The sequence below is a fragment of the Cherax quadricarinatus genome, chromosome 23, assembly GCF_038502225.1.
Source record: "Cherax quadricarinatus isolate ZL_2023a chromosome 23, ASM3850222v1, whole genome shotgun sequence".
In the NCBI taxonomy this organism is placed as follows: domain Eukaryota; kingdom Metazoa; phylum Arthropoda; class Malacostraca; order Decapoda; family Parastacidae; genus Cherax; species Cherax quadricarinatus.
This window is the reverse complement of record NC_091314.1, coordinates 39,822,561-39,838,194: the sequence shown is the minus strand read 5'-3', so window position 1 is coordinate 39,838,194 and position 15,634 is coordinate 39,822,561. Positions and strand designations below refer to the sequence as shown.

The window sequence follows — 15,634 nt, the reverse complement described above, 5'->3', positions numbered from 1 at the left end:
TCTCCTCTCCTATTTTTAACTGACAAATCCATTTGTTCTCTAGGCTTCCTTAACTTGTTAATCTCACTCCAAAACTTTTTCTTATTTTCAACAAAATTTGTTGATAACAGCTCACCCACTCTCTCATTTGCTCTCTTTTTACATTTATTTATTTAGTAATTTAAGCATACAAACAGAGGTACAAAAAAATACAGGTAAGAGCAGCATGCCAAAGCCACTTACATGCATAGCATTACGGCCTGGCTTAAAATTAACTTAAGATTAACTAAGCAATGATGAAATCAGTGATAAAACATTATTGTAAACAGATAACTATAAAGCACAAATGAGTATTACAAAGACAGGTCATATGGTTGCTTGCATTGCTGTTCATTCAGTCGAATGGAGTATTCTGTTAGGTAGTGTATTTAAAAAAATAATAAAGTTAGATTGGGTCCTAGGTTTAACATTTGTGTGATATAATTGTGAGTAACATATAGGATATACAATTTATAAGGTTCAGTTATTCAGTATTTATTTGGTTTTGAGTGAGTAAGTGATCTTTGAGAAGAGACTTGAATTTATAAACAGGTAGTGTTTCTTTTATATTTACAGGTAATGAATTCCAGATTTTAGGGCCTTTTATGTGCATTGAGTTTTTGCATAGCGTGAGATGGACATGAGGAACATCAAAGAGTGATCTGTGCCTTGTGTTATGGTCATGTGTTCTGTTGAGGTTGGCAAGGAGATGTTTGAAGGGAGGGTTAATATCAGAGTTAAGTGTTCTATGTATGTAATAGGTGCAATAATAAGTATGGATGTTTTGTATGGTGAGTAAGTTGAGTGTTTTGAATATTGGTGGAGTGTGTTGCCTGTAGTGAGAATTTGTTATTCTAACTGCAGCCTTTTGTTGGGTAATTAGCGGTCTGAGATGGTTAATTGTTGTTGAGCCCCATGCACAAATTCCATAGGTGAGATAGGGGTAAATAAGAGAGTGATAAAGGGCCAGGAGGGCTGACTGTGGAACATAGTACCGTATCTTCGATAGTATGCCTACAGTCTTGGAGATTTTCTTAGAAATTTGTTGTATATGTGTATGAAATTTGAGTCTATTATTGAGGTGGATTCCTAGGAATTTTCCCTCTTGTTAGCTTTGTGATAGGTGATCCGTTTATTGTTATGTTAAGAGGTACATCTGTAGGTCTGTTACCAAACTGAATGAAGTAGGTTTTGTCAATGTTTAGTGTAAGTTTGTTAGTCCTCATCCAGGTAGATATTTTCTGTAATTCGGTGTTTACATGTACATGTACATGTACAAGGTATACAGGCCTAGCTGACATCAGTGACATACTACTGTATAGAAAGCTGCTTGTTATGCTGAGTATTTCAAGAAAATTAGGTCAGTGTCCCAGGATAACACCCACACTAGTCGGCTAACACCCAGGTACCCATTTACTGATGGGTAAACATAGACGACAGGTGTAAAGAAACACGCCTAATGTTTCTACCCTGGCTGGGAATCGAATATTTACCAAAAATCATATATGGCTAACCCAAGCCAGGTACTAGAAATAAGCCACGTTGACTTTTTTGGGTTATCCTAGGTTCTCTACACATATGCTGCTATGTGTGATAATCTATATAGAGTAAACAACTTTTCTGTTTCAGGTTTATGGTGCAGTACGAGTGTATATCACAGTCAGCCCTGTGCTACACTCCATTTTCTCTAACATAAGCCCCAAGACAAGGATAGGAAAATGGTATTTGTATACCATATCCTCTTTATACCTCCGTCGAACTGCTCAGTATTATGCCAAATATTATTTATTCTGGAGTATTTAACATGTTTTATGCTATTTATATTGTTTATTATGTCATATTAGATCAACTGTGATAGGCAATAAACTGTAGTGTTGATATTAGCATAATAATAAAGCATATTCTACTGCATCATGAGACTGAGCTCATGGCAACCGACAGTGGCTTAAAAGCCACCTTATCTTTAATGGACAATGTACTGTGTTGGTGCTTTACATAATGAGAAGCACTTCTTTTATTCATTGGAACCATGGCTAGGGCTAAAAGTAAGCAGGTTATAACAATAAATGGAAAAAAGAAACTGGAATGGCTTATGCAGCAAGTAGCGCCACCAAACAGTACCAGCAGGTTGGTGTGGCTATCCTGGAAATTTGAAATTATGCTAGCCAAAATTAGTGCCGAATAACTGATTGCCGGATTTGTGATAGCGGACCTGTATATATACTCATAAATTCTAGCGGCTTCAAATCAAGCAGGAGAAAGCTGGTAGGCCCACATGTGAGAGAATGAGTCTGTGTGGTCAGTGTGCACCATATAAAAAAAATCCTGCAGCATGCAGTGCATAATAAGAAAAAAAAGCTCCGACCATTTTTTAAATTAAAATGCCGACTTTGTGGTCTATTTTCGTATGGTATTTATGGTTGTATCTTTGTTTTTTTGGTCTCATTTGATAGAATGGAAAACATATTATAGAAATAGACGTGATTTTGATTGGTTTAACTATAAAAAAATCTGGAAATGGAGGTCAAAGAAGGGGAAATGTTTGATTTTTGCCAATGTTCAAAAGTAAACAAATGATGTCATTGTCCAATAAATGTCCAACTAGCCATTCTAATATGCAGTCATGAATGGGTTGACATTATTTGTACAATTATTACAATATTGCAGTAGTCTGCATAACAGTAAATCTTCTATTTTTTGTTTGAATAAAAATTCAAAATAGAACGCAAGAGTAATATCAGAGGGGTCTGGAGACGTGACTAATGAACAAAGAAAATGTTAATTTAGAGCCAGGAATGTCTGCATTGTTCATTCTGGACCTTATTTTGAAATTGTCATATTTTTTAACTTTCGTGAAATTGGCTAAATTGCAAATTTCTGACTACGTTATTGGGTAGTTGAAATCGGTAAATGGGCAGTTTCTTGTACTCATTCGATAGAAAAAACAAAGTTCTAAAGAAATAGCTATGAGTTTGGTTAACTGGAGCAATGGAATTAGCCAAAAATAGGGCTCAAAGTGGGCGAAATTGCCGATTTGTAAATATCGCCAAGGTCGCAAACTTCGTGAGAGCATAATTCCGTCAGTTTTTAATCAAATTTCGTTTTTTTTGGTGTCATTACAATCAGGAAAAGATTCTCTATCATTTCATAAGAAAAAATAATTTTTAATTTTTTGAAATTTTGTGACACCACGAGACACCTCAGGATTGGGGGTTGCAACAGTCAAGGGGTTAAGGGCTGCCACTGAGAGAAGCTGTGTTGGTGAAGGTGGAAGCTTCTGCCATCACCACCATCACACTTAATGTAATTTATAAATAAGAAATATTTACATTTTAACCCCTAAATGGTCCAAACGTATATATACGTTCTCTTGCGTAGCGCCCCAAACGTATATATACATTTTCTTTGTTATTCATTCAACATTGCCACGACAGGCCTGAGTTGCCTAGACATGAGAGAATGGGTGTGCGCACTCACTGTGTGCCATATTAAAATAACTGGGGATGCCTGGGCACCACATGCTCTTTTTTCCTATTAAAAAAAAAAAAACGATTTTTTTTTCTAAAAAAATTTGGGGCGCTACGCGAGTGAACGTATATGTTTGGACCGTTTAGGGGTTAATTTATAAATAAGAAATATTTACATTTTAATTTATAAATAAGTTTATTCAGGTATACATAAATACAGTTACATAGATTATCATACATAAAAGCATATGTGTAAAGTACCTAGGATAACCCAAAAAAGTCAGAGTGACTTACGTATTTCCACTGGGGTCCTTTTATATTTACGCTTAATATATTTAATTTTATGCTTACATTTTTATATTTACACTTACCTTGGAGGAGATAATAGTTTAATTAGCTAGTTTGATGGAGGAGATGCTGGCAGAGGTTTAGGGTAGTGGAAGATAGCAGGCCGGCATATGTTCAGTGGATATACACACATCCAACAACATTGGAGAATTACTTTCGTGTCGTTTTTCTATCGCTTACTTGCTACACTGTTAATTCTACACTTTATCGCTGGCTGGCACTATAGCCTTTATCGATACCTGCTGCTTTAGCATCGTGCATATCGTAGAATCACTGAATCACTGCAGAAGGCACATTCTCCCCTCTCTCTTCCTCCTCCACTTTGGTACTTTGCTACAAGTTTTTTCTTGAATTTTATTGTGTTTCTTTCCTTCTTTATCACAGGGCTGGTACTAGAAACTTTCTTTGGGCCCATGGTGGCTTATTTAGCAGTTACAAGCACTAAAAATACACAAATAACCTGCACATAAAAGAGAGAAGCTTACAACGACGTTTCGGTCCGACTTGGACCATTTACAAAGTCACACTAACCAGAAGCGGAGCAGGACGGCTATATATAGGCAGGAAGAGGTGGTGGTAGTAGTAGTAGTAGTAGTACAAGAATGGTATATAATACCGACAAGATGAAATTAAGACACATGCGCAACACCCAGGCATTCCTATCGTAGACGTTTCGCCATCCAGCCAGCCACTGGATGGCGAAACGTCCACAACAAAGACACCCAGATGCTGCACATGTGTCTTAATTTCATCAGTAGTAGTAGTAGAAGAGGTAGTAGTAGTGGTAGTGGTAGAAGTGGGGAATAAGGAGGACGAGCCAGTCAAATACAAAGGAAGGGGAGCACTGCAAGGGAGCTAGGTGCCCACAGAGGGAGAGCAAGCTCACAGAGGTGCGTGAAAGGGGAAGTGGTGAAATAAATGAAGAAGGAACAGAAACACGAGACAGAAGAGAGAAAGACAACCCAGAGGAGAAAAAGGAAAGAGGAAAGGGGAAGAGGGAGAAGAAGAAAAAGAAAAAGAAAAAATGAGGAGTCAGGTTAAGTCATGGGTGTTCTGAAGTTTGGAGCATTTTACAATGTAGTGGGAGAGGAAAGCATCTACAGAGATGAAGCCAGGGCTAAGATTTATACAAGGAAAGTTGTGTATTAGAGAGGATTCAACTAGATGGCGATTGTTCGAGTTGGAAGTAGGGAAGACAGTTTTAGCAGAAGACCAGTCAATAGGATGACTATGATCTTTGACATGACAGGAGAGAGCATTGTTAGTGTCGGCAAGCCTAACACTATTTTTGTGCTCCCTAAGTCTGTCAGAAAGAGATCGACCAGTTTCTCCGTGACTTAACCTGACTCCTCATTTTTTCTTTTTCTTTTTCTTCTTCTCCCTCTTCCCCTTTCCTCTTTCCTTTTTCTCCTCTGGGTTGTCTTTCTCTCTTCTGTCTCGTGTTTCTGCTCCTTCTTCATTTATTTCACCACTTCCCCTTTCATGCACCTCTGTGAGCTTGCTCTCCCTCTGTGGGCACCTAGCTCCCTTGCAGTGCTCCCCTTCCTTTGTATTTGACTGGCTCGTCTTCCTTATTCCCCACTTCTACCACTACCACTACTACTACCTCTTCTACTACTACTACTACTACTACTGATGAAATTAAGACACATGTGCGACATCTGGGTGTCTTTGTTGTGGACGTTTCGCCATCCAATGGCTGGCTGGATGGCGAAACGTCTATGATAGGGATGCCCGGGTGTTGCGCATGTGTCTTAATTTCATCTTGTCGGTATTATATACCATTCTTGCACTACTACTTCTACTACCACCACCTCTTCCTGCCTATATATAGCCGTCCTGCTCCACTTCTGGTTAGTGTGACTTTGTAAATGGTCCAAGTCGGACCGAAACGTCGTTGTAAGCTTCTCTCATTTATGTGCGGGTTATTTGTGTATCATTCCAGTCACAGTATTGTGCCTTTTTTGTTATTCAAGCACTAAAAACACTGGAATAATACAAAATATATCGCAGGTACACATGGAATCAACTGAAATGGCTTGTAAACACTGGCACACTGGCTGTACATGGAGTCTTGGAGTGGCTGGGCCCGCTCAGACCGCACTCAGGCCGCATGGACACGTTCAGGACGAAAGCCTTTAGACGAGTTTTTGCCGTTGGTAGAGCCAATTTTTTGATGCCAAGAGTGCCGTTAGTTGATTTTGGCGTTAGTCGATGCCTTTGTTGGTCGAGGGTCCACTGTACCTTGCTCTTCGATAAAACATATTTACCTCCAATCAGTATAATAAATATCTTAATATTCTGCTTTGCTAAGGCAGCCAATTATGCAAATATACATACCAGCCTATTTCTGAAGGTCAATGAAATTACACCTGTATGTTCTTTATCTACATACAGTATAATAAAGCCTGATTGTTCTTTATCTACACAGAGTAATTGGTTATAATGCAATAATACAAAAACTAAGAAAAAACATTTAATGTACAGCATATTATCACCATAAAAGATGTATAGAATCCCATCACTGTATAACATGAGCATATTAGTACTAATACATATTTTAATAGCGTATGTACAAGAAATATAAAATAGGTACAGTATGCAAAACACTATTCTTTTGTGGAAATTAAACGTTTGCAATTAATGAAGTCTATCCTACAATATGTTGTGTTTGCTTTATGTGATGTTCTACTTATCTTTAAGAGAGAGCATACTCAGATCTAGTCTCTCCAGCTGATCAATAAGTTCCATGTGCTTGAATTGATCTGGGGCATGATGGAACTTTTCCAAAAGTTTTGTCTTGGCCTTGTCACTTCCGCCATAATAGAGTTGAAGCTGGTTGACCAGAAACTGGGCTTCAAAGGCATTCTGGTGGCCAAATAATTAAAGTAAGTGATAAATCCTTGATATGAATACCTAATAATGAACCTTTTTTATTTAACACACCAGCCATGTCCTAATGAGGTAGGATGAACCCAAAGAAATGAGGAAACACATTCGCCATCATTCACTCAACCACTGTCTTGCCAGATGTGTGCTGACATCAGTGCAAATGAACCACTGGACTGTAACATCCTTACTACAGTGCATCCTACATTTACAGAACAAAAAATTCTAATATAAAAGGGCCCAAAATCTGGAACTCTCTGCCAGAAATCTCCAGAACCACTGACTCAGTCAGCATTTTCAAAACTACTGTTAAAAAGCACCTTATCTCCCTAATATATCTCAGCTTCAGCTAAATATATAAAAACTATAAATGCATATTTTCAATGTCATGAACATATGTAAAACATAATAAACAATATACAGTGGATCCTCAGCTTAAGAATGCCCCACCATGCAAAGTTTTCAGGATATGAACTGTTGTTCGGTCTGGATATGAATGAAATTTCAGGATGCGTACTTCCCCTTCAAGGGAAGTTCCTTAAATAAATAAATAAATAAAATATTTATTTCTTTGCAAAGGTTACAGTGTGTGTTTACATATCATAACATGATTGGAGCAAAGAAAGCCTCTATCATGCTGAGGCATTTCGGGCAGACTTAACCTAATACTGTACTTATAGACTACCTAAGTCTAGACAGGTGAAAAGTAGTGGTTACCAATGTTTTGCTGATGGTGGCGCCAACTACTGGCAGCCTTCTGAAGTTTCTCCTTACTGTTATTATTATTATTAATCCTTAAACTGTCCAAACGTAGATCTACGTTTGTATGCGTAGCACTCCGAACATAGAGCTATGTTTTATTTTTCATTCCTTCAAATTTGGCACAATAGGCTTGAGTCGCCTAGACTTGAAAGAATGGGTCTGCGCAGTATTAAAAAAATCTGGGACCACTTAGTACCTTGTGGGAGCACCAGTTCAACTGAGTGCCAGCTAGAGCAAATAGTGTGGCAAACACCAGGGATTCACTGATGCCATGTTGCATAACACTCCCCTTTTCAGAGGAAAGTAAAAATAGGTTAGATAAATACATGAGTATGGGTGGGTGTGAGTTGGACCTCATTAGCTTGTGCTACTAGGTCTGATGTCGTGCTCCTGCCTTCAGTGGATGTGACCTGACTAGGTGGGTCATTGGTCAAAGCTGGGGGGGGGAGGATATGGACCTGCCTTGCACAGGCCAGTAGGCCTGCTGCAGTATTCCTTCTTTCTTATGTTTTTATGTATTCGGCTGGCTAGCTGGCTGGCTTTGGTTGTCTCTGGCTGTCTCTGTCTATATCTGTCTCTCTCACATGTACACATAAGTACAGTTATTATACAGTGTAAATTACCTAGGATAACCCAAAAATTCTGGGCAAAGATGGACAGACAGATAGACAGACAGACAAACATGTTTGTGTGTATCAGTGAAAACAAATAAAGCCAGGGTTCCCCGAGTGCCCATTTATCAAATGTCACTGAGCTGTCAACTGTTGTCATAACACCATTCTTCAAAGAGTTTGATATATACTCCAGGCACACACAGGCAGACAGACAGAAAGACATATAAACAGAGCTAGACAGATAAGCAGACAGACAGACAGAAAGACAGACAATGTTTGTGTGTAACAGTGATAACAAATACAGCGAGGGTGTGAGTTGGACCTGACTAGCTTGTGCTACTAGGTCTGATGTGCTCCTTCCTTCAGTGGATGTGACCTGACTAGGTGGGTCATTGATCTAAACCTAGGGGGGGGGGGGCTGACATGGACCTGCCTTGCCTGGGCCAGTAGGCCTGCTGCAGTGTTCCTTCTTTCTTGTTGTCTCTCTCTCTATATCTCTATCTGTCTATATCTCTGTCTATCTATATCTCTGTCTCTCACATGTACACATAAGTACAATTATACATAGCGTAAATTACCTAGGATAACCTAAAAATTCCAGGCAAAGATAGACAGATAGATAGACCGACAGACAGACAAACATGTTTGTGTATATCAGTGAAAACAAATAAAGCCAGGGTTCCCCAAGTGCCCATTTATCGAATGTCACTGAGCTATCAACAGTTGTCATAACACCATTCTTCAAGGAGTTTGATATACAATGGACCCTTGGCTAACACCTGCATCGGCTAACGCCAAATTCGGCTAACACCTCGTTTTGGCGTAAAAAAATTGGCTCGGCTAACACCAAAGAACTCAGTTAAGAGCTTTCGTCCTGAACATGTCGACATGGCGCCCTAAGCAGGCCCGGCCACTCACTCCATGTACCAGCCAGTGTGCCATTGTTTACAAAGCCAGTGAGGACGATTCTGCACATACATGCGATATATTTTGTATTATTCCATTGTTTTTGGGGCTTGTAACTGCTAAATAAGCCACCATGGGCCCCAAGAAAGCTTCTAGTGCCAGCCCTATGGTAAAGAATGTAAGAAACACATATAATTTAAGAAAAAGTTTGAAGAAAAATACGAAAGTGGTGGTGGTAGAGGGTGGTAGTGATGGTGGTAGAGGGTTGTAGTGGTGGTGGTAGAGGGTGGTAGTGATTGTGATGGTGGTAGAGGGTGGTAGTGAGTGTGATGGTGGTAGAGGGTGGTAGTGATGGTGGTAGAGGGTGGTAGCAATTGTGATGGTTGGTTCCAAAGTCTGGAACTAACGCTGTTAGTTCCAGACTTTGGAACAGAACTTCAACAGGCTGAGGAACTGACAACCTTAAATCTATGACTTCAAGGGTGATGGACTGATTACATCGTCTTCACATCTCCACTGCTCCTGCCTACTTTCTGTACTTGACTGAAGAAGCTTACTGTGTAGGTGAAACGTTTCGGAATAAAGTTGCCTAAATGTTGCCTATGTCTTATCTACCAACCTGTCGGTATTGTATACCATTTTGATATTCAATTGTGATGGTGGTAGAGGGTGGTAGTGGTTGTGATGGTGGTAGAGGGTGGTAGTGATGGTGGTAGAGGGTGGTGGTAGAAGGTGGTAATAATGGTGGTAGAGGGTAGTAGTGGTTGTGATGGTGGTATGGTATGATAAGGCATGGTGAGGCTACCAGTTCTGACAAAAAAGCGCCTGAAAACTATGTGCAGGACTTTAACCCCTTGACTGTCGCAACCCCCAATCCTGAGGTGTCTCCTGGTGTCGCAAAATTAAAAAAAAAAAAAAAAAAAAAATTTTCTTATGAAATAATAGAGAATCTTTTCCCGATTGTAATGGCACCAAAAAATGAAATTTAATGGAAAACTGACAGAATTACGCTCTCGTGAAGTTAGTGGCCTTGGCAATATTTACAAATCGGCGATTTCGCCCACTTTGAGCCCAATTTTCAGCTAATTCCATTGTTCCAGTCGACCAAATTCATAGTTATTTCTTTAGAACTCCATTTTTTCTATCGATTGAGTACAAGAAACTGCCCATTTACCGATTTCAACTACCCAGTAATGTGGTCAGAAATTTGCAATTTAGCCAATTTCACGAAAATTAAAAAAACATGACAATTTCAAAATAAGGTCCAGAATGAACAATGCAGACATTCCTGGCTCTAAATTAACATTTTCTTTGTTCATCAGTCACATCTCCAGGCCCCTCTGATATTACTCTTGCTTTCTATTTTGAATTTTTATTCAAACAAAAAATAGTTACGCAGACTACTGCAGTACTGTAATAATTGTACAAATAATGTCAACCCATTCGTGACTGCATATCAGAATGGCTACCTGGACATTTATTGGACAATGACATCGTTTGTTTACTTTTGAACATTGACAAAAATCAAACATTTTCCCTATTTTGAGCTCCATTTCCAGGTTCTTTTCATAGTAAAACCAATAAAACCAATCAAAATCACCTCTATTTCTATATGTTTTCCATTCTATCAAAGAGACCAAGAAAATGAGAATACACCCATAAATACTATACGAAAATAGACAACAAAGTCGGCATTTTAATTAAAAAAAAAAACGGTTGGAGTTTTTTTTTTCTCATTATGCACTGCGTGCTGCAGTATTTTTTTTATATGGTGCACACAGACCTATTCTATCACATGTAGGCCTACCAGCTTGCTCCTGCTTGATTTGAAGCCGCTAAAATTTATGAGTATATATACGTCAAACACGGTGGCTCGTAAAATGTATATATATGACCAAAACAGTCAAAGGGTTAAGGTATACATAGAGGCTGAAAAATTAAAACCCCAACAAGTGTTCAATTGTGATGAAATAGGCCTGTTTAGGAAGAAAATGCCAAACAGGACCTACATTACTCAGGAGGAAAAGGCACTCCCAGGACACAAGCCAGAAAAGGACTTGTTACCTGAAGTCATTATGGAAGGGGATTCCCCTTCCAAACAATAGAACACCTTCATCCTCTGCCTTCCTCCCGTCTCATCACTCATCAACAAGTCCACAATAAAGGTAAGTGTGATGTTATTATTGTTTTATTCTTCATGTATCATTGTTTTCTGTGTAGGGAAATGTATATTTCATGTAAAAAAATATTTTGTTTAATACTTTTGGGTGTCTGGAATGGATTAATTTCCATTATTTCATATGGGGAAAATTAATTTGGTTCAAGGCTAGCCCTATGAAACGGATTAAAGGCGTTAGCCGAGGGTCCACTGCATACTCCAGGCACACACAGGCAGACAGACAGATAAGCAGAGCTAGACAGATAAGTAGAGACAGGCAGGCAGACAGACAGATAGGCATGTTTGTATTTGACAGTGATAACAAATACAGCGAGGTTTAGCTGGAGCGGTGCGCATTTATCAAATGTCACTGGGCTGTCAACAGTATAGGGATGCTTTTTCATAACACAATGCTTCAAGGTATACTACAGCATGTCTAAAACATTGCTGGGACCTATAAATATGTTGTATATATTTCTAGACAAAAGTAAATGACCCAGTCAGGTGCAAATAATCACCTGTCAATGTGATTGTGACTATCTGAATACCATTTCATTACCTAATATTAGTGTCAGAACAAAGATTGGCTATAAAATCACAAGACCTATTATAAATTGCAATTATCAGAATATAAAAAATATATAAATTAAAATAAAAACGAGAAAAAAAGGTATATTGGAAATACTTCTGCAAGCAGCAGGAGTCGATGCTACTGTCAGGTGAGCATCCAGTGCCAACTTCAAAGGCTTATATCTCGGTAAGTACTGACCCTAAATTTTTTTTTTTAGTCCTGTAACATGCAGAAAAATGTGCTCTTCATTTTTAAAAAAGAAAACGATTCTTTTATTTTCCAAAATATTCGGAGTGCTACATGAGTGAACATAGATCTATGTTTGGACAGTTTAAGGGTTAATATTATTATTACAGTTTCTCCTCACTTAGCGATGTACTTGTTTATCGATAACTCGGACTTACAATGGGCTCTCTGATCAGTATGCATATCTAAATAATGTATATTAGAACTGATTTCCTCTATTTTATTCATTACAATATACAGTACACTACTGTACAAACATTTAAAAATATACCAGAAATGTTACAAATGCAGCAAAGGTGACATTAAAACAAAGTCAGAGATGATCGACACAAACCCACTACAATTACAGCATGCTCCTCACTTAACCCTTTGACTGTCCCAACCCCCAATCCTGAGGTGTCTCCTGGTGTCGCAAAATTTAAAAAAAAAAAAAATTATTTTTTCTTATGAAATGATAGAGAATCTTTTCCCGATTGTAATGACACCAAAAAAACGAAATTTGATGGAAAACTGACGGAATTATGCTCTCGCGAAGTTAGCGACCTCGGCGCTGTTTACAAATCGGCGATTTCGCCGACTTTGCGCCCTATTTTTGGCTAATTTCATTGTTCCAGTCGCCCAAACTCATAGCTATTTCTTTAGAACTCCATTTTTTCTATCGATTGAGTACAAGAAACTGCTCATTTACCGATTTCAACTGCCTAATAATGTGGTTAGAAATTTGCAATTTGGCCAATTTCACAAAAACTAAAAAATATGACAATTTCAAAATAAGATCCAGAATGAACAATGCAGACATTCCTGGCTCTAAAGTAACATTTTCTTTGCTCATCAGTCATGTCTCCAGGCCCCTCTGATATTACTCTTGCTTTCTATTTTGAATTTTTATTCAAACAAAAAATAGAAGACCTACTATTATGCAGACTACTGCAATACTGTAATAATTGTACAAATAACATCAACCCATTCATGACTGCATATTAGAATGGCTAGTTGGACATTTATTGGACAATGGCATCATTTGTTTACTTTTGAACATTGGCAAAAATCAAACATTTCCCCTACTTTGAGCCCCATTTCTAGGTTCTTTTTATAGTAAAATCAATCATAATCACCTCTATTTCTATAATATGTTTCCCATTCTATCAAATGAGACCAAGAAAACGAGAATACAACCATAAATACTATACGAAAATAGACCACAAAGTCGGCATTTTAATTAAAAAAAAATGGTCGGAGTTTTTTTTTCTCATTGTGCACTGAGTGCTCCAGGATTTTTTTTATATGGTGCACACTGACCACACGGACCCATTCTCTCACATGAGGGCCTACCAGCTTTCTCCTGCTTGATTTGAAGCCGCTAGAATTTATGAGTATATATACGTCAAAAACGGTACCTCGTAAGACGTATATATACGGCCGCGACAGTCAAAGGGTTAATGACAAATTCGTTTACTGACGTGGTCTTAGGAACGGACCTCTGTCGTTAAGTGAGGAGAGGCTGTATTACTATTATATTGTATTATTATTATTAGTACGTATGTGGTGAGGGAGTTAGAGGTATTGGGAAGATGGAGGGAATATTTTGAGGAATTGTTAAATGTTGATGAAGATAGGGAAGCTGTGATTTCATGTACGGTAGGGCCCCACTTTATGGCGTTTTGTTTTACGGTGTTCCGCTAATACGGTCATTTCAAATTATGACCAAAACTTGCTATACGGCTCCCCCACCTGACTTTCTAATACGGTCACCGCGCCCCACCCTGTTTGTTTACATTCTCTGTGAGATCCGTAAGCACTAAGTCTCTCCATTTTGTCTGGAAACTCCAAAATTTCAAGTGTTTTTAAAAGTTATTTCATATTTTATATATACTCTGATAATTATACTTATGTATACCTGTACCTAAATAAACTTACACACTGTGCTGGCATGCAGGTACACATTAAAATCAGTAAGAGTGTCTTATGTCTCCAGACGTCATATTAGTAATGATAATAATAATCACCGAGTCTCATTTAAATGTCGTATATTACATTAACATACACATTTTCATTAATCCATCTATGATATTTTTTCAAAAATAACCCGTATATAATAAACACGATGCATAACATATAAATATGATAAATACACCCCACAGTAAAATAAATAAACATAAATATGAGATGTGGTAGCAGACGACTTGCACAAGTGATGCCATATTAGAAATAATAATAATAATAATAATCACCGAGTCTCACTAAATGTCGTATATTACGTTAATATAGACTTGATGCTTGAATGTGCATGGATGTAGTGCAGATGACAAGAAACAGATGATTGCTGATGTTATGAATGAAAAGAAGTTGGATGTCCTGGCCCTAAGCGAAACAAAGCTGAAGGGGGTAGGGGAGTTTCGGTGGGGGGAAATAAATGGGATTAAATCTGGAGTATCTGAGAGAGTTAGAGCAAAGGAAGGGGTAGCAGTAATGTTGAATGATCAGTTATGGAAGGAGAAAAGAGAATATGAATGTGTAAATGCAAGAATTATGTGGATTAAAGTAAAGGTTGGATGCGAGAAGTGGGTCATAATAAGCGTGTATGCACCTGGAGAAGAGAGGAATGCAGAGGAGAGAGAGAGATTTTGGGAGATGTTAAGTGAATGTATAGGAGCCTTTGAACCAGGTGAGAGAGTAATTGTGGTAGGGGACCTGAATGCTAAAGTAGGAGAAACTGTTAGAGAGGGTGTGGTAGGTAAGTTAGGGGTGCCAGATGTAAATGATAATGGGAGCCCTTTGATTGAACTTTGTATAGAAAGAGGTTTAGTTATAGGTAATACTTATTTTAAGAAAAAGAGGATAAATAAGTATACAAGATATGATGTAGGGCGAAATGACAGTAGTTTGTTGGATTATGTATTGGTAGATAAAAGACTGTTGAGTAGACTTCAGGATGTACATGTTTATAGAGGGGCCACAGATATATCAGATCACTTTCTAGTTGTAGCTACACTGAGAGTAAAAGGTAGATGGGATACAAGGAGAATAGAAGCATCAGGGAAGAGAGAGGTGAAGGTTTATAAACTAAAAGAGGAGGCAGTTAGGGAAATATATATACAGCTATTGGAGGATAGATGGGCTAATGAGAGCATAGGCAATGGGGTCGAAGAGGTATGGGGTAGGTTTAAAAATGTAGTGTTAGAGTGTTCAGCAGAAGTTTGTGGTTACAGGAAAGTGGGTGTGGGAGGGAAGAGGAGCGATTGGTGGAATGATGATGTAAAGAGAGTAGTAAGTGAGAAAAAGTTAGCATATGAGAAGTTTTTACAAAGTAGAAGTGATGCAAGGAGGGAAGAGTATATGGAGAAAAAGAGAGAGGTTAAGAGAGTGGTGAAGCAATGTAAAAAGAGAGCAAATGAGAGAGTGGGTGAGATGTTATCAACAAATTTTGTTGAAAATAAGAAAAAGTTTTGGAGTGAGATTAACAAGTTAAGGAAGCCTAGAGAACAAATGGATTTGTCAGTTAAAAATAGGAGAGGAGAGTTATTAAATGGAGAGTTAGAGGTATTGGGAAGATGGAGGGAATATTTTGAGGAATTGTTAAATGTTAATGAAGATAGGGAAGCTGTGATTTCGTGTATAGGGCAAGGAGGAATAACATCTTGTAGGAGTGAGGAAG

General features: G+C 38.2%; 1 protein-coding gene across 2 annotated transcripts in view; it reads right to left on the bottom strand.

Moving 5' to 3' along the window:
• Positions 1 to 6,296: 6,296 nt before the first annotated feature.
• The window catches only part of LOC128685688 (ATP synthase mitochondrial F1 complex assembly factor 1), a 162,204-nt gene continuing 152,866 nt past the window's right edge, over positions 6,297 to 15,634 (bottom strand). For both annotated transcript variants that reach the window (XM_070088101.1, XM_070088100.1), the window contains exon 8: positions 6,297 to 6,701. In XM_070088101.1, the coding sequence (XP_069944202.1) occupies positions 6,522 to 6,701 (180 nt within the window). In that variant the 3' untranslated portion in view covers positions 6,297 to 6,521. The remainder of the gene's footprint in view (positions 6,702 to 15,634) is intronic.